The 22,401-nt window shown below is 49.8% G+C and overlaps 1 protein-coding gene across 5 annotated transcripts in view; it reads right to left on the minus strand.

Annotated features, from left to right (window-relative positions):
* CTIF (cap binding complex dependent translation initiation factor) overlaps positions 1–22,401 on the minus strand; it is a 148,019-nt gene that overhangs the window by 15,360 nt on the left and 110,258 nt on the right. For all 5 annotated transcript variants that reach the window (XM_064403389.1, XM_064403388.1, XM_064403391.1 and 2 more), the window contains one exon: positions 5,574–5,729. In XM_064403389.1, coding sequence (XP_064259459.1) covers positions 5,574–5,729 — 156 coding nt within the window. The remainder of the gene's footprint in view (positions 1–5,573; positions 5,730–22,401) is intronic.

The following is a 22,401-nucleotide window of genomic DNA, read 5'->3' on the forward strand; positions in this document are numbered from 1 at the left end:
GCCTGCTGGGTCTGATCCCTGCTGATTCACAGTGCCTGGGAGCTGCCCTTGCTCCCCAGGGTTGGCATTAAGACCCTGAAATCATCTGTCTTGGGTCAGGCCAAAGACTGCATCCCTCTAAAGGGGATACCCTGGGGTACACAGCCTCGGGAGCAATAAGCCCCTCAAGCTGGAGGGATCTCTGTGAATTGGTCCTGCACAAAGTTTTGCAGTTTAATTAGCCTTTCTGTGATGAGCTGCTTCCTGGGGTTTGCTCTGAACCTGCCCCAGCAGCTCTGTCCAAGGCTCAGAGTGGGATGGTGCCAAGGCAGCTCCCTGTCACCCCTGATATCCAGTCCTTTTGTATCCAAGCCAGGACAACCAGATGGGCAAAAAAATGGGTTGGATGGCTGGGCTCAGAGGGTTGTAGCCATTGGGTTCCAACCCAACTCTGCCCAAAGGCCTGGAATGATAACAACTACCAAGCTGTTATCCCAGGACCTGCCCTATTTAGCATCCTTATCCGTCACCTGGAGGAGGTAAAGAGTGCAACTTCATGAAGTTAGAAAACACATCTGGGATGTACTGAAATGTATTCAAGGAGCTGCAAATGAGAGGGACCTCAGCTGGGTAAAGCAAAATGTCAAGAGGAAACTTAAAAGTACAACAAAAGATCAGTCCTGTGCAGGAGAAGAGCACAGTGACATGGGTAAGGGATGGGACAGGGTTACTGTGGGGAGTGAGAGGGGGCAGAGCCCTCCCTGTGCTGCCTGCCCGTGTGGGACACCAGCTGGTGAGGTGCCCGAGAGACCACAGTGGCATTATTGCCACACGGCATCACCTTGAGCCTGAGTCCCTCCAGCCAGTTTTTCCACCTCCCTGCTCTGCTGCCACAGGCAACTGCTCAGGTTACCTGGCTGCTAAATGGCATTGTAAGAACAAACAAATGCATCCAAAGCAGCACTTGGCACCGACCTGCTCCTGGCAGGGGGCTGGCAGGCAGGTGGCAGCTCCCAGCCCCAGGGGCACCTCCTGGGTTGGTGTCCCAACATTCACTGAGGATGACACAGACAGCAGAGGAGGCAAACCTCCCAAGAACACCCATCAACAGCCTCACTGGCTGAGATCCCTCCTTCGCTGCAGACCTCAGATGTCACCTAAAACTGGGCTGGGCCCCTCAGGATCTAATCCTTATGTTCCCCCCTCCCCAGCAGCACCAGGGGATGAAACTGGGAGGGCACCAAGCTGGGGTGGCCCACGGCCACCCCACTGACTCACACACAGACAAGGCAGCACAGAGCTGGATGAGGGACAGCCAGCTCCAACCGTGCTTAGGGAAGAGCAAGGGAAGGCAAAAGTGGTGACAATCAGTGAACAATAGATGGCAAATAATATTATTTATTATGTCCACATCTTCAGTAGCCACGGGGCACTTTTGCACTGTGCACAGGCTCTGATGGTTTAACTGACATTTGCTTCTTCCTTGCCTTAACCACCCATTTTTTCCTTTTTGCTGACTCTGCCAAAGGCCATAGAAAATAAGAAATATGGCCAGGCTGCAAGAACCAAAGTCCCTTGGTTCTTCTCTTGGCTTTAGCTGGTTTTGGGGGACATACAACATGAAGCATTGTTGGAGCATGTCTCAGCATGGTCCTTGGTGTTTGGACATGGGGCAGAGGCTTTGGAGCAGGAAAGATGTCAGCAGGTTCACTTCTCACCATCCTGGAAGGAAGTGTTCAGGGACAAATTTAGAGTGCTTTTGTGAAATAAACTGAGGCCATAGCCAAGAGGGCTTATAGGGCTGGAAGGAGAGAGTGGGACATCACTCTTGCTTAAGACCATCATGGACAGGAGACAGAACAACTTCCTAATAGTGCTAGAAGTGCTTTCACCAGATAAATGGCTCATGGAAGAATGTGGTCCTGCAAGATGCCACCACTGTTCCCAAGTGAGAACAGCCAGGTCTGGAAGCAGGCGAGGGTCAAACCCACAATGCCCTGGCTGCAGCATAACCACCCCTGGGGAAAGCCTTTATCCCAGGAACAATGCCCTCTTCCAGCTCGCCCTCGATTCCCCGAAGCTCTGAGGGAAGAATAGGAGGAAAGCGCTTTTATTTCTATTTAACATCTCTGCTTTGTTATTCTTTTCCCAGGCTTCCCAGATCTGAGTGCTGCAATAGTCCTCTCATTCTCATCTGCAAAGGGCTCTCCCTCCTTTCCCCAGTTGTCTCCTGGTCTGGTCTTTGGGCCAACCTTGGGTATCCATTGCCTTTCTCCAACCTAAAATATGCACTGTTCCACTGCAAGTATTTTAGTCCAAACTACCACCCAAATGCACTGTGCTCCATTAAACCATTTTAACAAGAGCCAGACTCACCTTTTACTTCCCTTGGCAAACCTTCTCTTTGTCTAAAATCCCAACACTGACCTCACCAGACCTCACTGTGAGGACACACTCTCAGCCTGCACAAACCTCACCCCAAACCCCTCAAAACAGTTACGGAAATTAAACTTTTTCATTTGGCAGGGATTCTGCTCCTGGGAGATGCCATTACAGATGTGTTGGCAGTCCCCCTTTTCTCCCCCCATTTCAAGCTCAAGTGATGGAGGAAGATGCAGCAGAGCCCCCTGGGATGGGAATTTGGCTGGACTGTGCTTGAGCCAAGGGGCACAGCTACTCCTTTGGTTCCCAAAAGGCTGCCTGGGTGAAGTGGCAGCTCTGACCCAAATTTCCTTTGCCATGGTTAAACACCCACTGCCTTGTGTGACACAGGCCTGCCTGCTTCCCTGAGGACAGCAATGGGCGCCGGGTCAATCAGCCAGCAAACCCCAGCACTTATCACTCCAGCCTCACCTGAAATGAACTTGACTTTTTTTTTTTTTCCCCAGCCCACAGGACCAACCCATCCACACTGATCGATAAATAGCACTGGCATTGTCACTCAATGCCCCAGCCATGTCCCCAGCTCCTCCCCACCCAGCACTGATGTCCTCATGGCCACCCTCACCCCCTCCCACCCAGCTAATCATGGTGTGAATAAGCTTTTATTTGGGGGAAAGGAGCTGGAGAGAGGAAGTATTGCAGGGGGAAGGGAAGAGACATTCCTGCCTCAGTCATCAGGCAATTTTCCCCTTCCTCTTGCTCACTGCCTCGCTGACCTTTGGCTGAGTCTGCCAGAGCTATAAAGGAAAAGGGAAAAAGGAGAAAAAAAAAAGAGAAACTAAAAAGCAAGTGAGCTGAAAGGACAGGCAGAGGGAGAGATGTTATCTTGCCTCTGCTAATGATTTATCGTCTAAGGATGGGTGGATGCAGGCAGAAGGAGCTGTGCAGGACTGTGGGCAACACAGAGAGAGCTTGCTGGGGAATACTCAGTATGAAAGGAGTTAGGTGTGAGGGGCTGAGACTCTACTTGGGGACGTATGTTCTGATCAGCAGAAGGGGAAAAAAACATGGTGAGTGCTACTACACCTTGTGAATCTGTCCTGAGGCACGTGGGAGTCCCAAACTTTAAAGGCCATGGTGACAACCCCTTCTGTGCTGGGACACCAGCCCATGTGGCTCATGAGGAGCACCAAGGGATGAGCACTCGGCACAGTTAGGGATTTCCACACTAACACAGAGCACCCAGCAAGGTCAGCCTGCTCAGATGTCCCTGTCCTCTCCAGGTGCAGCTGGAAAAGCACACTCTCACCTCCTCAGCTGTGTCTGCAGCCCACCTTTGGCCCTGGCAACCATCTGCCAACCAGAGCCTGGCACTGCTGATAAATCTGTGACCCTTTCCCCTGGGCTGGCCCTGTGCAGCAGGATTAGCTGGCAATGACAAAAAAAAGGCAGCAGAATGAAAACTCATTCCAGAGCCATGGAAGAGGGGTGAATCAAGGTCAAAGCACTGCAGAGAGAGCAGACACAGAGCAAGCATTTTGGGCCAGGGGAGCCAGAAGAGTCAGGCTCACCCATGTCAGCTAAGCTAAGAGTCCTCTTAGAATCACAGTAGCTTGGGTTGGAAGGGATCTAAAGATCATCTCGCTATTAAAGATCATCTAGTAAAGTCATCTGTGACAAACAACACCACAGGGACCGACCTGTCCTGCTAAGGAACAGAGATGTATTTTTAAGAGCAAATTTACGCATGACATCTTGATATAATTAGTGAATCTTTTTATGGAGCTGCCCTGTAGCAAAAAATATCCTTGATATATGAAATTCACGTCCTTCCGCAGACCTCTAGCTCACCACCGTGTCCCCAAAGAGCAGAAGGGTGACAGGAGGGACAGCGACAGCACGGCGAGGGCAGACAGGAGTGGGCAGGGAAAAACTCTGGCAGAATCAGGGCTGTGCTGTGTCACGATTACGATGGGAAGCGGATGGGCACGGGGGCTTTGCTAGACGTCAAGATCTTCCCCAGAAGGTGACACATACCTCCGTGGGCAGAGATTTTGGGGAAGTTCTGCTATTCTTAGCGTCCCTCTCCCATCTCCTCCTCTGGATATGTCTGCCTTATCATGAGGCCTGCACTCCTCACTGCTCCAGTCACCATCTGTGAGCTCTGCCCACAGTGCTACCACCCAGACAAAATGTTTATGGCGCGGTTGCATTCAGAGGAAACTTCCCATGCATGTAAAAAAAGTCATCACCAGCACTTTCTTTATCCTTCCCTTGCCTGAGGTCTAAACTTATTTTACAGTGAGTTATTTATGGCCTGACAGAAGCACCACTGACAATTTGAGATTCACAGCTCCAACCCTGGGCAACAAGGCGGGTTTTTTCTGAGTAAGTCTTCTTTTCTAAGTAATTCTTCAGATACCAGCAGGAGACAAAGCCATCTTTAAAACAGGATGGAGGGAAGCCCTCTCCTTCTCCATGGAACATTAACACTTGAGTTGTCTTTTCTGTATGTACTCACTGAGGTTTCTGCCAGCACTCTGAGCCATGGGGAGCTGAACAATGAGCTCATCAGGAAACCAGGTTCTGAAAAATCCCCAACCCTGGTGACAGGGCTGAGTTTCTGCTGCACTGGGTTGGGTCTAAGGACATGAGAGACTTCATTTCTCTCCCTCCTTCCTCCCCTTGGTCTGTCTCATCTATTCAGGCGGCTTCACCTGCTTTAAGAAGCTGTTTAAGCAGCTTAGGTGGGGATTTTCACAACACTGGGATTTGCAAACTAGAGTGCTTGGTTTGCCATTCCAACTTTGGTCCTTTCTAGACACTGGACAAAGGGAGTGTGTGCTTTAATTATTGTGCTTTAACGAGAAGAAAGACAATATGCAGGAAGAGCCAAGCATGCCTGCAAATTTAAGTACTTTTGAAGTGTGAAGTGCTGGCAGAGCAAACCTCTAGGAATTATAAAGCAAAGATGGAATCCCAGAATGGTTTGGGTTGGAAGGGCCTTAGAGAACCTCTGTCTAGTTCTGACACTCTGCCATGGGCAGGGACACCTTCCACTATCCCAGGCTGCTCCAAACCCCATCCAGCCTGGCCTTGGGCATTTCTAGGGATGGAGCAGCCACAGTCTTTCCATGGACCACGGGCATCCCCACACAGCAGCCAACAGCTTGTCCCACTGGTGGGGAAGGCCAAGGTGGGAAGGCATTTACCTCCCTGAGGCAGGTGTAGATGGGGCAGACGAGGACTCGGAAGGGCTCCCCGGTGCTGCTCCTCATGGTGCCGAAGACCTCGCAGAGGAAGGTGATGAACCCCAGCCAGCGCTCCACGTCCCGCTGCTGCAGCTCCTCCCGCATGGAGAAATCCTTCTGCAAGAGGCACAGAGACAAGAGGCTCAGCATCAGCAACACCACGCCACCACGGCAGAGACAACGGCTGCCTGCAGAGGGAATTAGGAGGAAACTGAAACTCGGGGTGGGGGGAGGACAGACAGACAGACTGACTCTGTAGTAACAGTGGGGAGATTACTCAACGCGTGCGGAGCGGCTGCAATTTCAACAGAGCAAAGCCACCAGAAAGCAGGTACTGCAGAAATATCACCAACTCCTGCAATAACTGCCATGGCTTGCACCAGAGATGGTGTCTGCCCTCTGCGCCCTACTGTCCCCCCAACAGACACAGGGTCACTTTTCCAGATGCACCACTGTGTTGGGTTTGGATGGTTTGATTTATGGGGGAGGAGGGAAGAAGCCAGCACCACCAGGACTCAAAAAACCCCAGAAACAGACAGGTTAAACAAAATGCAGAGGAAATGATAGTGGCCATCCTGGGCTTGGTGGTCCAGGTTGACCTGCCCAGCCCATTCATTCCAGCATCTTCAGCAGACCCAGTGTCTGGCCAGGAGCATCCTAATGGTCTGGCTGCTCTCTGGCGTCTCACAAAATGATGGCAGAGACTGGCTCCCTGCCCGACCAGAAGATCAGGGCAGCCTGGGCTTGGCATTAAAAGGTCACCCTGCGCCTGAGCTGATGGTTGCTATGACTAAGGATTATCCCAGTGACGTGATTTATGGGTCAGCATCAGGAGGAAGCACACAGGGAGATAGCTGCCTCTCCATCAGACCTCCAGGAGGGAGAAAGAAGGGGTTTGTCCAAAGGCTGGGTATGAAAGTGGATGTATGTGATGGAAACACATGGCAAACAGCACAAGGCAACACAGAAAACCATACAAAAATCCTTCTAGAGGATGGCACAAGGGAGTGCATGGTGCTCGGAACAAGAAGTTTCCCCTGGGCTCTAAGTGATGCTGCAGAGGTTCTTGCATGACATCCCATGCAACTTTTCTTGTCTGTCTCCACAGTGACCTTTCCTTGATACGTCTGCTAAATTTACTAAATTAATCCTACTAAAATTTAGTAGACATTAAGCAGGGGAATACTGAAGAACAGGAGAAGTTCAGTCTCCACGCCGTGTGTTTTCAGTGCAGGTTGCACAACCTTTGAAATCCAGCAACTAAATAAATTGCCTTCTATCTTTCTCATCTCAGTTTATTCCTACTGCCTGAGACAAAGGGCTTTGCTGCTGCAAATACTCTGACCTGCAGCTGCTCTCTGCAAAGCTGGGGAGATATAAAAGCCACCACACCAAAGTTTGCTCTCTTGCCCTGGACAACACACAGGAGATCTTCCTTTTAGAACAAAGCTAAGTGAAGCAGCTGCTAAAGAAAGCCAGGCAAAAGCACGATGATTATTTTCATGACACAACTGTACGCACAGAAGATCCAAGGAAGGAGCTATTTATATGTTTCATTACAAAAGGAAAAATAAAAGATGTATTTGCATATGCAGGAAAAAAGACTTGTAAAATAGCCGAGGCACTTATTAACCAAACAGCGATGACTAATTCCTCTCTACACCCATTTCCATAAGTCAGTTGCCCAACTGTGTCTGCGACTTCGAAGTCAACCTGCAGCCAAATCCTGTTGGGTCTCCCCAGACTCTCCGGGGGAGTTTGCAGAGTTCATCCTTTCATTAACCAGCCCGTCCCTGGGCAGTGACAGAGGAGTTATTTTCCAGCTCTGATTATCACCCCAAGGCTACCCAATTACTTGTTCTCGAGTTTTCAATTGAAATTTAATGCAAAAAAAAAAAAAAGTCAAAGAGACATGATATCCTGATTAATGATAAATTAAAAACCCAAACAAGAGTATCACATGCCCCTCATCTGCCCCATCCACTTATATGGTGCACAGAAAGTTTCCTTTGAACCCTGGAGCTTTTCCTGGATTCCTCTCCATCTCCTGGCACTGTTTCTCCTGCATCTCATGCAGCATCCCAGACAGCTCCAGCCCCTAACCCATCCTCCCTCTCCCAGCCTGGATGCCCTCCAGCACCTCCTGTCCTGCCTGAGCCTGGAAGCTCCACACTCATGTACCTGGGGAGCTGTGCTGTATTTTGGCATCCCTGGGGCATGCTGTGAAATTCCTTGCAGCTTGGGATAACTGCATGGGCTCTGCAGTCCCAGATTACTGGGAAAGAATAAAAAACACTGCAGGAAACTCTGCTCCTTCCTGCTCCTGCTTCAAACATGCCCTGCTCTGTATCACTGCAAGAAAGAAAGATGACTCTTCAACGTTGTCTTTTAAGAAAAGGTATTTTCTGTAAAAAACCCTGAACCATCAAACCCACCAACTACCTGAAATTCTGTAAACCAACTAACAAACCAAACCAAACCAAACTCATCAGGCCTGGGATGGGAGCTGGGCAGGAAAGGATTCCACCACACATCACTCTCCTTTTTTCATCCTGTGGCGCCCAGTGGGTGATGCAGAGGCATCAGTGAACACTGCCCCACTTTTCCAGGGGTCTGTGGTCCCCCCTCCTCCAGCCACAGAAAAACTTGTGCAGACTTTGAGGGACCCCCATGAAGCATGGGAGAGAGAGATGGAATGTGGGATGGATGCAGAAGGCACTGCAAACATTTCCACACAGAATGTGATGCCGCAGCGGGAATAATTTTGCTCCATTTGCGGAATCAGGTTGGGCCAAACTTTGCAAAAGGAGGTGATTTGCACATATTCTGCAAAAGGAGGGGTGTGACACTGATTCCTCTGACAAAGTAGGAAGAACATGTTGCCAGTGGGAGGAATTTTTCTGGACCACATTTGCTACAGGCCAGAGTAGGGCCTGGCAGGAGCCTCCACAGCAGTGCTAGGGGTATCCTGAAGCATCCTGAGCAATCCACAAGTCTCAGGGTGGTGCTACTCCAGCATCTCAGCACGCAGCAGGAAGGTGGTCCAGGATGCTCTGTCCTTAAATTTGGCCTTCAGACTGCAGGTTTGACCTGGACCATGGTGTGCACTGAGTGCCACCCATGCAGAGGTGTCCCATCTGCCTTGGGGAGTTTGAGGAGACCACTGCTGCCACCAAGGCTCAGCTGGGCTGTTCAATCAATGGAGTTACATGTGTGACTCACCTGCTGCAGATCAGCCATGCCCACAGCAGGCCCTGTGACCCTTTGACAACACTGACAGCAGCTCCAAAGGCTGTGCAACCCAAACGGATGAGCCAGAGCCAGCACGTGGGAGAGGTGAGGAACTGGAACTGTCAGAGAACAAACCCCACGTCCTGTGCGCCTGGAGCACATCCGATGGAGCCATGCCCTGACCCACAGACCTCCACACACTGATGACGAGCCTTGAGGGGGCTGAAAAGCTCTGGAACCAGACAGCCGGGTCACTGCCCTGCCCACTGAACTTTATTTGCTCTGGAAATGCCTCACAGAGTTATATAAAAATAACCTGTGGATTGGCTTGCCCCATGCTTCGGTGGTGATGTCAGGGCAGTAAGCAAATTATCTTTCATCAGTTTGGCTGTATTTTTAAACATGAATTGTATTACTAATTTGGGGGTGCTCTGGCCTGTAGATAATCTGGGTGTGTCTACTGGATGACCTTCCTTCAGTGCCTATAGTTTAAAATAAAATGTATTTATACCAGGTAGGGTTGGCCTTTCTTCTCTGCCTGGTTTGGGAGAAGAATTCATTGGGAAACCATGTGGGAAGTGGGGCAATGCCAAGGGGATCTCTAAAGAGCTCTCACACAGGACAAGGTTGGGGCATAAATCTGAAGGCTGAGCATGTTCATCATGCTGGGCCTCACCATGGGTAGGTCAGGACGGCCTGTGTTCACACACATCACACAGATGGCCCAGGGCTCACCAAACCTCTGACATCCCCTGTTCCTCTGTAAGCTTGGCTGAGGCTCCTGCCAGCAGGAGCCTTCAAAATGCCTTTTTGGAAATTCAAAATGCCTTTTCCTGACGGCGTTCACTCTTGCAGACAAGTGAAAGCCCACTCCTCATTCCAATGTATCACTGGCCTATGACAGTGGACATGAGACCTTTCCAAGCCTAGGACCAAGCCAGAAGAGCCAAGAGGAATGGCCACTTCATGGGAGAGGAGGCAAATCCATCCTCTAACTTTTTTGGTGGGCAGCAGAGTCAGGTGGGATGAGAAGCAGCATTTTGCCATTGGATCTAAGCCCTCACTCCAGCTCAGACAGCTGCAGCTGAAAATTCTTCCCTTGGGAGTTCGCCGCACTTTTTTAAAGACATATTCCAAATAACTTTTCCCCACATTTGGGCCCACCAACCCATGGCTGATTCTGGTAGCAGCAAGTTCGAGGGCAAAAGTTTAGCGAGGGATAAAAATGAGGGTTAATTTAAGCAACGCTACCTTCTGAGGGGGAAAAAAAGAAAGGCACATTTGGGCTTGTTGCTCTGTAAACACAGGGCTCTTCCTCTGGCAGCTCTGCTGTTTACTCAGTCATTGTCAAGGAGGCAGGAAATACCGAGTCAGAAATACTGCACAAAAAGAAATATATGATGCTTAGATATCCGCGCTAAGAGCTATATAAAAAGCTGAGATAGGCTGTGCTAAATAGTTGATCTTACTGGCAATGTTCTGCGAAATGCTGGAGCCCTAAATGGCTCTTTGGAAAGGGCCAAGACAAATCCAATAGGTTGGAGGAGAGAGCTGGTGGATAGAGGTTGGACAGCCTCTAGCCCTTATTGCTGTCCTGAAGAAGCACAGCCTCTGCCTGCTCCCTTCTCAGATCTTCCTAAAAAGGAAGTCCATAAATTACATTTTGCACAATTAACATCAACTGCATTATTCCCTGCGAAAAATTTAAATACTACGTGAATTTAGATCCTGGCTTGGAGGAGGTTCTGGTGTGAAGCTTTGCTTCCTGAGGAGTATAAACCAGTGAGGTGAGTGGTTTGGAGCACAGGCATTTGGAAAGATCTCAGGAGGTGCTGGAGAACCCTGTGGCAGCACCAGGGAGTCATCCAACACCTCTGCCCATGGATTTGTGGGGTCTCACTGAGCTCCTCTGTACCACCCACAGCTTAATCGGGAAAGTCTTATTTCACGGACACCACCACAAAAACTCCTTTGCTGGAGGTGGTGGGACATGAAATGGGACCATCAGCTCTTCCATGGGCTCTGCTCTTCCTCCAACCACCCACTCCTGGCCTCTCTGCCTGCACCCAAGGACAGAACCTCACTGAGATCCCCTCACACCATCCCTGCCCACGCTACTGCCAGCAGGGAGACAAGACAGAGCAGATTAAGGTGATGACAGACAGCCTGCTTTGAGCCTACAGCTTCCATGCATAACCTGGAGAACAGCAGCACAGGAGATGGAGGTTTATTTCCAGCCCTGTGTGGGCTCCAATCACCTCTGCACCCTGATTTCCCATCTGGCAACAAATGGGAATGATTTGCTCATCTTCCTCTGAGAAGTGCTCTGGGGCGTGTGACTGAGACATGCGAATCATGGCAATTATTATGACTCCAACAACGGAGCTATTGACATTTAAAGCAGATAAAGCTTTTCAATTACAGATGACACCTTGTGCCCAGCCTCGTAGAGGTCCTGGCTTCACCCAGCCATGAAGCATTTCACTCCCACAGACTTTCATCACGTCGCTTCCTCCAGGCTGGATCTGCACCATTTGAACATGCATATCTGAGAGTATCTTCTCAGGATGTTTTGGCCATTTTGGGAAAAGCAGGAAATCCCTACCAGTGACCTTCAGCGTGGACCTGACTTCATGATGGCCACAGCTCTGTGAGTGGTTTTAATCAGAGAGGGCTCTGAAATGCACCTCATGGGTGAAGGTCCAGGCTACTAGGAGAGTGACCACCACCCCACAGACACTCACAGAACATCATCTGACCACTGGGTGATTTGTAGCTTGCATTAGATGTCACTGGCCAATTCACAGACTCACAGGAAGTTTGGGTTGGAAGGGGCCCTATAACTCATCTCTTTACAACCCCCTGTCACAGACACCTTCCACCAGGCTAGGTTGCTTCAAGCCCTGTCCAATCTGCCTTGAACAATTCCAGGGGTATGGAATTCTTCCAGTTCAGCAAGAACAATTCAACAAAGATTCTGCAGCCATCAAGCACACACATAGTGCTTATTCCTCTCAGAAGGATTTGGGCACAAAGGGGAAAATAAGGTCAGAAAACTGTTTTTTCTAAAGCAGAGCCTAGGCAAACTCCCAGGACAAGAAACATAATTTTACATTCCCAGGTGTGGGCAATTGAGGCAGCTGATGACCAGAACCAGGAGTAGCTGTGGATACTTCTCCTGTCTACAAACACCTGGAGGTGTCCAGACAAGTGGTCATTTGAACCTCCTGCCCCCCTGGTCTCACCCTGACCTCTCCATCTGGCTCCAAATCTGGGATCAGCAGCAATTACCCGCCCAACGTGGGTGTCTCATGGCTTCAGCCAGTGATGTCTGTGAGGGGCTGCAGAGGTACAAGCAGTTAATTATTGATTTTGCTGAGGCTGAAATCACCCTGGTGGGAGCATAATGATGGATGTGCAAACAGAAGTTTTGCTGTTAACCTCGCAGTTGCTAGAGATCTGAGAGCAGATGGAAGTCTGCTCTCAGATCTCTAGCAACTGGATGGAAGTCTGGATGGAAGCTCTGAGAGGACCAGGAGGGTGAATTCAGTAGCCTGGACTGCACACAACCAACCACAATCACCATTTTGTCCTGGATGTTTGCCAGCACCTCCTCCAGCACTACCCAGGTGACAGAGCTGTCTTCCTCATCACTTCATTTTTATTGCTGTCTTTCCCATCTCACACCTTTCTGGGTTCCCAAACACGTGCCAGGGTGTCAGCTCAGCTGGGTAACAGCAGTTTATCATCACCTTAAAGACCTGTTATCCCACGAACCCAGACACAGCAAAACATCATTAACATCCTCAGCCTGACCATGCAGAGAGCAAGGGACAGACCTGCCATCTGCAGGACACACAGACAAGGGGAATTAATCACCTGTCTGAGAATCACAAGCCAATCTCTCAGTCCCACAGAGAGGACAGGACCACAAAGAAACACAAATTAATTTCCCTGCTGGGTTGCCATCAGAGCAGCAGGGACACCTGTTTGACCCAGCCCTGCAGACACCCCGTGCAGTGCCCAGAGGAAGCAGCTCCCCACCAGCAGCCTCGATCTTCTGCAGCAGTGCAGGAGATCCTTGTTACATTCTTTTTATTCCTGCATGTCCCAGTACTGTGGGACTCTCGAGGCAGCGATGTGCCCTTTGTCTTTATGAGTGTGCACAGGAAACCTTGGGCTACCTTGGGAATTTTGGAGACACTGACAGTCCTTCCCCTGAAAGGATCCATGTCCTCTAGAGCATCCCACCCCTAGGCCAGCAATCCCCTCCTTGCTACATGGAGCTGGTAGGAAGAGAAGGATCAAGCACAGCAAATCCCTGCTCATCCAGGCATCCGCAGCAGTGCTGATACCACCACTTCATGGAAAAATATATTATTATAAATCTCCCATCTCATGGGCTGCATTTCCCATACCAAAAGTTCAGTGTAAAAGCATAATGGTTTCAACAAATCTCACTAAGTGCTATTTTTGGGCTACTTCACATGGGTGGGGATTGTTTGATGGGCAGTTTGCAAATCCTTCCCCACAATATGGCAGGGTCTGAGCCCCAGCACCATCCCCAAATCTGCTCAGAGGCCACTTCTGTTCCAGAGAAAATGCTCGTCCCACTCCCAACACCAGGCTGAGGTGATGACTGGCACCCCAGTTTTGTCTGATAGATGGATTCTGCTTGCAAATGCCATGTCTGGAGATGCCCAGCCTTGCAGCCCAGGAGGAGGCATCAGGGACCAGCTGGATTTTGCCAGGAGGGTGCATTCTTATTTTAAATTATGCACATGCAACATACCCTCTTTATAAGGTGGAGGTGATGAGGGATCTATGGGGACAGGCCAAATTTGGAAAGAGGGATATAAGATGAGGAAAACTGACTGTGGAGGAAGGTGCTCCTTTGTCCAGGCACCAGGGCTGGAGGAATTCCACTTGCACTGGAAATGAAGCTGTGTCCATTGAAAGGCCAGCCTGCCTGTGAATGAATGAATCTGGGCAGGGAAAGGCAGGCAGCTAATCCTGTTTGACATGAGGAGCTTTACTGCACAGGCACTCCTGGCTCACATCAGTTCAGTCCACAGAGGGATTTTCCTGGCTGCATGGTAGCTGGATGTTCTCCTGTGGGATGCTAGGACCCTCCTAGGAAGTGCCCTCTTGGTGGGGTTCACCATGAGGTGGGACTGGAACCACCCATCTGCTGAGCTGGGCAAGATACTGAGGCTTGGCCTCTGCTTCTCTGCACGCCAGGACCAAGGGATGAAAGAAGCCTTAGGGGCTTCTCCCCTCCCCAAAACCTCTCCCTCAAGTGGATGCCCCTCAGCTGGGTAGCAGAGGGAAGTGGACAACCTTCAGATGGACATTGGTGCACACAGATAGCTCCAAACAGGTCCAAGGGACATGAGATATTATAGAATCAGGGCTGGAAAGGACTTTTAAAGGTTATCTAATTCCAACCCACCTGCCACCTTTCACTATCCCTGGGTGCCAAGCCCTGTCCAGCCTGGCCTTGGGCACTGCCAGGGATCCAGGGACAACTACAGCTGCTCTGGGCACCCTGGGCCAGGGCCTGCCCACCCTCCCAGCCACCAATTCCTGCCCAACATCCCAAAATGTGTGCCTGCCCTGTGGCAGTGCAGCCATGGCCTGTGTGCTGTCCCTGCAGGCCTTGTCCCCAGTGCCTGGGCAGCTCTCCTGGAGCCCCTGCAGGCCTCCATCATAGCCAGAGTGCTTGGCTCTCTCCTTCAGAAGAAAGCAACAAAACCCCCAGAAAGATGGACTCGGTGGGTGGGAGAGCACGGGGGGTCCTGCAGGCAGCTGGCCAGGCCCGTGGTGGGATGGGTCTCCCTTTCATCTGCCCCGGGACTGAACCGCGCGGATGATCAAGGAACCGGAGGAGTTAACAGACTCCCAGCCAGAGATATTCGTGGCACCCAGAGTTCGTGTAAAGTTTCATACCGGGACCCTTTACTAAATTCTTTCGGTCATGGGAGAGAAAACACTGCAACTGTTTAGTCTGCAGGGAGGTGGTGGCTCTGGCCCAGCACTCGGCATTGCTGAGCAAACACGCTGGAGAGCAAAGGGGCTGTCACCCTTCTTATCTCCTCCATCTGCTTTTCACCACGTCTCTCCCACCACCAGGCACCCCATGGGCATTGTGTACCAGTGCTGGATCCCCCTGCTGGAAATGCAGCCCTGGGATGGGGGCACAAGTGACTACTTGAAAATCGAGACCTGGAGGTGAAGTGCCAGTCTGCTAAAAAAATGTTATTTACACAAAGGAGCTCAGAAAATCTTTCTCAGAGGCTAATATTTACAAATTCTATGTAGCCAGGGAGCTTTTGCTGTAAGAAATGTTGTATTTGGCTGGTTTTTAATTTTTTTTTAGTGGATGTGAAAGATGCATTAATGTTTTTTGCTCATCCCCTGCAGCATACAGGTATGGAGCACCCTACAATGCCTCTGAAGCTGCCTATCCATGCTGGGAAAGCTAAGATTACAGAAAGATTACAAATTGCAGAAAACAACATCAACCTGCAAACGCCCTCAATTCCTCCATCCTTTGTATCTCTAAGGGGATATCCATGATTACCATGATGTATTTTGCTACATGTTGGCAGACTTTGAGCATCGTTGTAAAAAACCACTGGATGGCATGGGCTGGAATATCAGAAATGCAAGGAAACACACCTTACTCTTATGAACAAAGCAGAAATTGAAAGGTTTTGTTTCTCCAGCCTGAAACTGTCTCCTTAGGTGGTGGGACACTTCGCACTTGCTGTCCTCACTTTCAGTTCCTGCTGCTCCTGAACTGGAAGTGTTATCACAGAATGGTTTGGTTTGGAAGGGTCCTTAAAGACCATCTTGTTCCAACCTCTCTGTCATGGGCAGGGACACCTTCCACTACACTAGATTGCTCCAAACCCTGTCCAGCCTAGCTTTATCACTGAGTTTGGATTCCCAGCACTGCCAGAGATGCTTATCTTCTGTTTAATACAAAAATAATATTTAGAGCAAAAGTAATTTAAAGAAAAAGGAAGCAAGAAAAGTGGAGGCATTAATCACCGGGAGGGGAAAGGGCAGCACTGTTTTGGGATGCTCAGTGAGGGGAGGAGCATGGGGGGACACCCCATGGTTGGCAGCACTGCTGATGAGAACAGAGGATGTGTCAAAGCAGGGCAACGTCCTCCGGCCAAGCATTGTTTGCTGCTGTCCCAAGACTTGGATGGTGGGTTTTGCATCAGTATCAGGCCTGGAAAGCTGTAGGACAGGACTGGAAATAATTCTCAAGTCTCATTCTTCATCCCTCAAGTGTCCTGTAGCTCCTCTACTCCCAGGAACCACCAAAGTCACTTCCTACCATCATTTTCATTTTCTTGTTTAAACGTGTGCAGCAGCAAAAGATGAGGCTGTGCAAAATGAACACCACAGGAGAGGCAAAGGAGATGTGGACTTTGTTGGGAGCATTCATACTCCAAGTCCAGACTCTGACAGATAGCAACACACCAAAATACCCAGCAATGAAAAATCCCTGAGCCTAAGCATGCCTCGAGGATGCTGAGGGTGCTCATGCTGCAGGTCCTGTGGGACCATCACTCTGTGTGCCACCATAGCAGTCAGGCTCACTTGGCTGCAAACTGAATCTGTGACTCAGAAAACCTTAAAACAAGAGATTTCCTGCTGGTGAGTACAAGAGCATCCTCTGTATGCTATGGGCCTGTGTCAAGTAAAGTCAGGGATGGGCAAAGCACGTTACCTCATGCTTCCCCTTCTCCAGGGAGAAAAAGAGGTGCTTCCCTCTCTAACATCCTTCTAACCAAATCCCATCTTTGGGCTGATGCTGGCACATCCACCTGCCCTGGCCTTGGCACAGGAGGTGATGTCCCTGGCACCTGCTTTTCCACAGGGCTCCTGTGTCAGCAGGATGCTTCATTCCCTGACAAAATGACAGGGGGGTGTGGGGTTTGTGGGATCACCCAGGTAGGGTGATGCATCACAGGGGCCCAATGAGCCTCCAAAACTCAGGTGGGGTGAAGGGAATCAGCTGAGAGCAGGGCTGGGCAGAGCAGGGTGTCTGTGGTGTTTGCAGCATCCCAAAATCCCCACCTTGGGGTGGCTGCAGCAGCTTGAGCTGGATTTGGGCTGGAGCAGGCAGGAGCAGATGGTCTGTGAGGAGGGTGCCTTGGGCCAGCTGAGCCCCCGGGCTGACAGGAACATACTCCCACATCCCGTGGGTTTGAGCCTTTTGGGAGTAAACAAGAGAGTGAGCAGGAGCTGATGCCAGCTCAGCCCGATCTGGAGAGGTCTCCAGACTGAAGTGCCCCCCTGCCTTTCCTCACCTCTCAGCAATGGATACATGGATTTCTTTTTTTAAAATTCTGCTTTTTCTACCAGGACCCCCAGCATCCTCACCCACCTGCAATGGCTGGGGGCAGCCAGGAGCCCACCCCAACAGCAGGCTGCTGCCTGGCTCTGTCCCAGGGCTGCAGGCATGCTGAGCAGTCTGCAGTCTCCACCTAGAGCCCAGAACAGCCTCTGCTCTGCACTTGAGCCATGCACAGGGTGTGCACGAGTCCCACCACCCCAACTCCCCGCTCTGAACTCAGCTGTGCTGTTAGCAGGCAGCAGCAGTCTGGCCAGGGCTGCTCCTGGCACTCACAACACGCACAAGCAAGAGGATGGAGCCTCTGCTGGCTCCCACCATCACTGGGACATGCCCAGGAGAGACAATGAGACACCAAGTATCACCCCTGTGGTCCCATCATGTGATGGAGCACAGGCTGGTCCCCACCATGGCTTTGAAATCTTGTCCCCTCCAAGGTGAAAAGAAGCCAGGAGGAGCCACACATAAAATGTATGGACTAAAAGCGATGGCTATTTTTGCACAACACATCCAAGCACTGCAAAATGTAAGGTATAAAACCTTCCCAGCATATTGAATTAAAATCAAATACGCCAATCTTTAACTGGAAGGGAATTTTTTTTTTTTTGAGAATTAGTCCTGCTTCCCACCAAACTCTCAACTGCACAGTGCACTGCTGGTATAAACCAAACACCTTTCCTGTGCAGAGCCATGAGTGTGGCTGCACTGGGCAAACTGCAGACCCCAGAGACCTGCACAGCAGTGGGGACAATCTCCTTGTCATCCCCTGTGAGACTCACTGCTGGGTCAGTGGCCCTGTGGCCACCTCCAGCTGCAACTCAACATGATCCCCAAAACCCACCCCTGGGCTCAGACTGAGGGCTGATGAGCAGTGCAAACCCACTGCTTGTTTAATTTAGGGTCTGGCTCAACTATGTCCAGCTCCCAGTGCTTGTGTGGCACAGCTCCTCTCCTTCCTATCAGTGCAAACCTGCCCCTTTTTTTGCACTCCGTTAAAACCTGACATTCTGGGCTCCATTAACCCCTTCCTCACCTCACCCCACCCTCCAGGGAGGCTCTGCCTGGCACTCCCTGGTCCCCACCACATTCCCTTTGCCATGGAAAAGCCGCAGAGGAGCCGGGTGGCTCCTCCAGTCACGGTTCCTCTTGGGACAAGTGGCAAGCTCAAAGCACGCAGCTTTTTTAATCCAGGGCTCTCCAGTAACTCCCTGCACGGCACCCGTGTGCCAGCGGCTCCCGGAGCCTCCCGTGGCCAAGCCCAGCAGGCAGGCACGGCTTGGCCGGGCTCGGGCTAAAGGCAGGGCCGGCTCCAGTGGATGCCCAGCCCTGCCCTTCACCTGCCGGAGCAGGCACGCCGCCAGCCCGCTCCCCGGGCTCCCTCTCCTGCCTGCTGCCGACACTTGCACGGCGTGTGTTTGTGCCTGGATGGCTGTGCAAAAGAAAGGGGAAAAAACCACCAAAACAAACCATGGTAAGAATAAAAAAAAAAAGAAAGAAGTTACTAACATTGTAAGTTATATAATGCTAATACATGCCATTAGCATATATATATATATATAAAAACATGCATAATTCATATTTATGCAATGAGCATACATATTAATATATGAGCAAAATAAGAAGTAATTGAATACAAGAATCAAGTGATAAAAATGGTACGATAATAAAAAATAAAAATGAAATAGTAAATACACTGTAAAAAAATTGGAGAATGTCTCCAGGGACACACACATGGGCAAGAGCAGGGGGATGCAGCAGCTGGGGCTGCATTCCCCGTGCCCCTTCAAGCACTGCACAGATATATGATTGTGCACGAATTTAGAACTGCCTTTGAATTGCCTGGGCGTATAGAAAATAAATCTCTTCAAAGCTACACAAAGATTTTGCTGGGGGAGTCCCTCAGTGATTTACAAAAGCAGGACGGTTTGATGTTTATCAATATCAGAAATGTAAGGGAAGAAAGGTTTCCAAGCTCTACAAGTTCCTGCAAACCCCTAAATGAAGGTGTCTGCACAAGGGCAGCATCATTTGCTATTTCTGTGCTTGTGTTGGGCTCCTGAGGAGCTGGCATCCGTTCTGAGGTTCACCACCAAGATATTCCTTATCTGCACAGACAGCCATGGAGAACAGCTCGAGCCAAGGACGTTATCCCCACTGAATCTCCACCTCACTGGGGGAAGAGCTCATCAAACTCCTGGGGAGGAGAAACCAAAGGCTGCAATGTTGGCTCATGCACAGATCTTGGAGATGGACGTAGTGCTGCTCAGTAGAGCTGAGCTCACTGCTGTGGCACATGAGCACACATTTGTATGGCTTTAGGATCTTCTCCAGGGCCACTTGGATCTTTTCCCCCTCACCTCTCAGTGAAGCAACACTCTGATGTCTGCTTGGCAATGCCCTTTCAGAGACAAGTGGTACCACTCTGTTCCATGTGCACATATTGGACTCCCTGTAATTAAATTGTATTAAAAACAGCCATAGAAAGAGGACTGATGGGTTTTTGCAGTCAGTGCTGGACATGGTGTACAGGTCAGATACTCTCCAGTCACACTTGGATCTTCCTGCCTCCGCTTCTGCCAAACCACAAACTGTTCCTCACCAATAATCATGTTGAGAAGGGGAAAAATATTTCTGCCTTTCAGCATTCACCATTAATGCAATACTTACAATAACACAAAACATCATAGAACCATTAGGGTTGGGAAAGACTTCTAAGATCATCACATACAACCAACTTCCATGCCCCAGCTCCCACAGCATCCACCCGGTGTCTATCATTGCAACTTTGAGCCCTACAGTGCTGAAAGGGCTCCTATCACTGGGAGGTTGTTTGCTCAGACTAAAAAGGCTGCAGGACAGGAGGAACTTCAGCTCATTCCTCCCAAATCCTCACTCTCGCTTGGCAAACACTTCACACTGCACCCACATTTACTAGAGGGAATCAGTCAGTCCTCCAGCACCTCATGCCACAATGTCTACATCCCAAGAAATGCTTCTACCTAAATTCTTCTCTTCCATCCCCCACCTGGGACAAGAGAAATAGATTTTTGGCCACCTTCTTGGTTGAGCCCTCTATTAATGGTCACACTAATCATCTCAAACCCAACCAAGGCCACTGAGACTGAAGTGAAATCTCTGCCAAAACCCCCACTACTCATCTCAAGGGTCTAGAGGGGAAGTCATCCAAGGAGGGGCTGAGGGCACTTGGTTTGTTCAGCCTGGAGAAGAGACTGAGGGGAGACTCTCTGCAGTTATAATTTCCTTGTAATGTGCAGAGAAGGGTCAGGCACTGATCTTTGCTCTGTGTGACCAGGGACAGGACCCATGGAAATGGCTGGAGCTGTGCCAGGGAGGGTTAGGTTGGATATTGGGAAAAGGTTCTTTCCCCTGAGGGTGGTGGGGCACTGACCAGGCTCCCCAGGGAATGGGCACAGCCATGAGGCTGCCAGAGCTCCAGGAATGTTTGGACAACATTCTCAGGAGTCACTGAGGTGCCTGTGCAGGGTAAGGGGTTGGAGTCCGTGATCCTTGTGGGTCCCTTCTGGCTCAGATGCCTTGTGTTTCTATGAAATTTCTACATCCAGACCCAAGCACAGCATTGAACCAAGGAAGGGTCATTCCTGGGGCATCAAGAGGTTGCAGTAAGATGGTGAAGAAACCCTGTGTGGGTGTGCAAGGTTAGGAATGTATCAGGATGTGCAATAGGGTAGGCAATAAGGCCCATTTGGGTGTGCAGCAGGGGAGCATTAGGGTGGGCAATGGGGTATTCATTAGGGTGAATTAGACATGCCATAGAGAATGCTTTAGGATATACCATAGAGTATTCATTAGGGCATGCCACAGGGTATCCAACAGGATATACAGAAAGGTAAATCATTATTTACAGAAAGGTAGGCATTATTTGGGTGTGCAATAGGATGTGCATTAGGGAATGCATCAGGATATACCATAAGGAAAGCTTTAGCATATACTATAGGGTATGCACTAGGGTACACCATAGGGTATGCCACAGGGAATGCATTATGGTATGTAATAGGGTGTGCATTAGGATGTACCAGAGGATATCCCATGGGAAGTGCATTAGGGTATGTAACAGGGTATATATTAGGATGTACCATAGGATATACCATAGGAAGTACATTAGGGTATATATTAGGATGTACCATAGGATATGCCATGGGAAGTGCATTAGGGTATGTATTAGGATGTACCATAGGATATGCCATGGGAAGTGCATTAGGGTATGTATTAGGATGTACCATAGGATATGCCATGGGAAGTGCATTAGGGTATGTATTAGGATGCACCATAGGATATGGAATGGGAAGTGCATTAGGGTATATATTAGGATGTACCATAGGATATGCCATGGGAAGTGCATTAGGGTATGTATTAGGATGTACCATAGGATATGCCATGGGAAATGCATTAGGGTATATATTAGGATGTACCATAGGATATGCCATGGGAAGTGCATTAGGCTGTACCACAAGATATTCACCAGGGAATGCCACAGGGCATCCAACAGGATATGCACTAGGGTACAGCACTGAATATGCATTAGGGTATAAATTTTGGGATGCATTAGGGTATGCCACAGAGTATCCTATGACGTATCAAATGCAGTGTGCCCTAGGGTATGCATTAGGGTGTGAAATGGGATATACATTAGGGTATGCCACAGGGTATCCAACAGGGCACGCAGCAGGGTAAGCCACAGGGCATCCAGCAGAACCAGCCCTTCTCCTCTGGCACCAAGGCAGCTCCATGTGCAGAGATGGAACTCTGGCAGCAGGCCAGCAGGCTCTGCTGCTCTGTGTCGGGATGTTCATTTCATGATTTTTAGTTTTTTTTATTTTTATTATTATTAAAAGAAGGTATCAGCCTTCTGTTTGATGTGCTGTTGGCTGTGGTTGCCAAGGGGAGCAGTGTACAATTACAGCCCCAGTGATGTTCACTCTAATAATACACTTGGATCTGCATAGCTCAGATGCAGACACAGCTCTGCTATAAAGAGCACGGTTGTTCCAGCAGAGGAGTACTCCAACTTATGTTACATGTGAAGGGTTTGTGGCACATTGCTTAACATCCCCCAACTGGGTGGGAAAAAAAAAGAAAAAAAAAGGCTGGGCATACCACTGAGTGCAACTGTGACAAGCAAAAACCTCTCAAAGGAGAAATACT

The sequence above is a fragment of the Passer domesticus genome, chromosome Z (genome assembly GCF_036417665.1).
Source record: "Passer domesticus isolate bPasDom1 chromosome Z, bPasDom1.hap1, whole genome shotgun sequence".
Lineage (NCBI taxonomy): Eukaryota > Metazoa > Chordata > Aves > Passeriformes > Passeridae > Passer > Passer domesticus.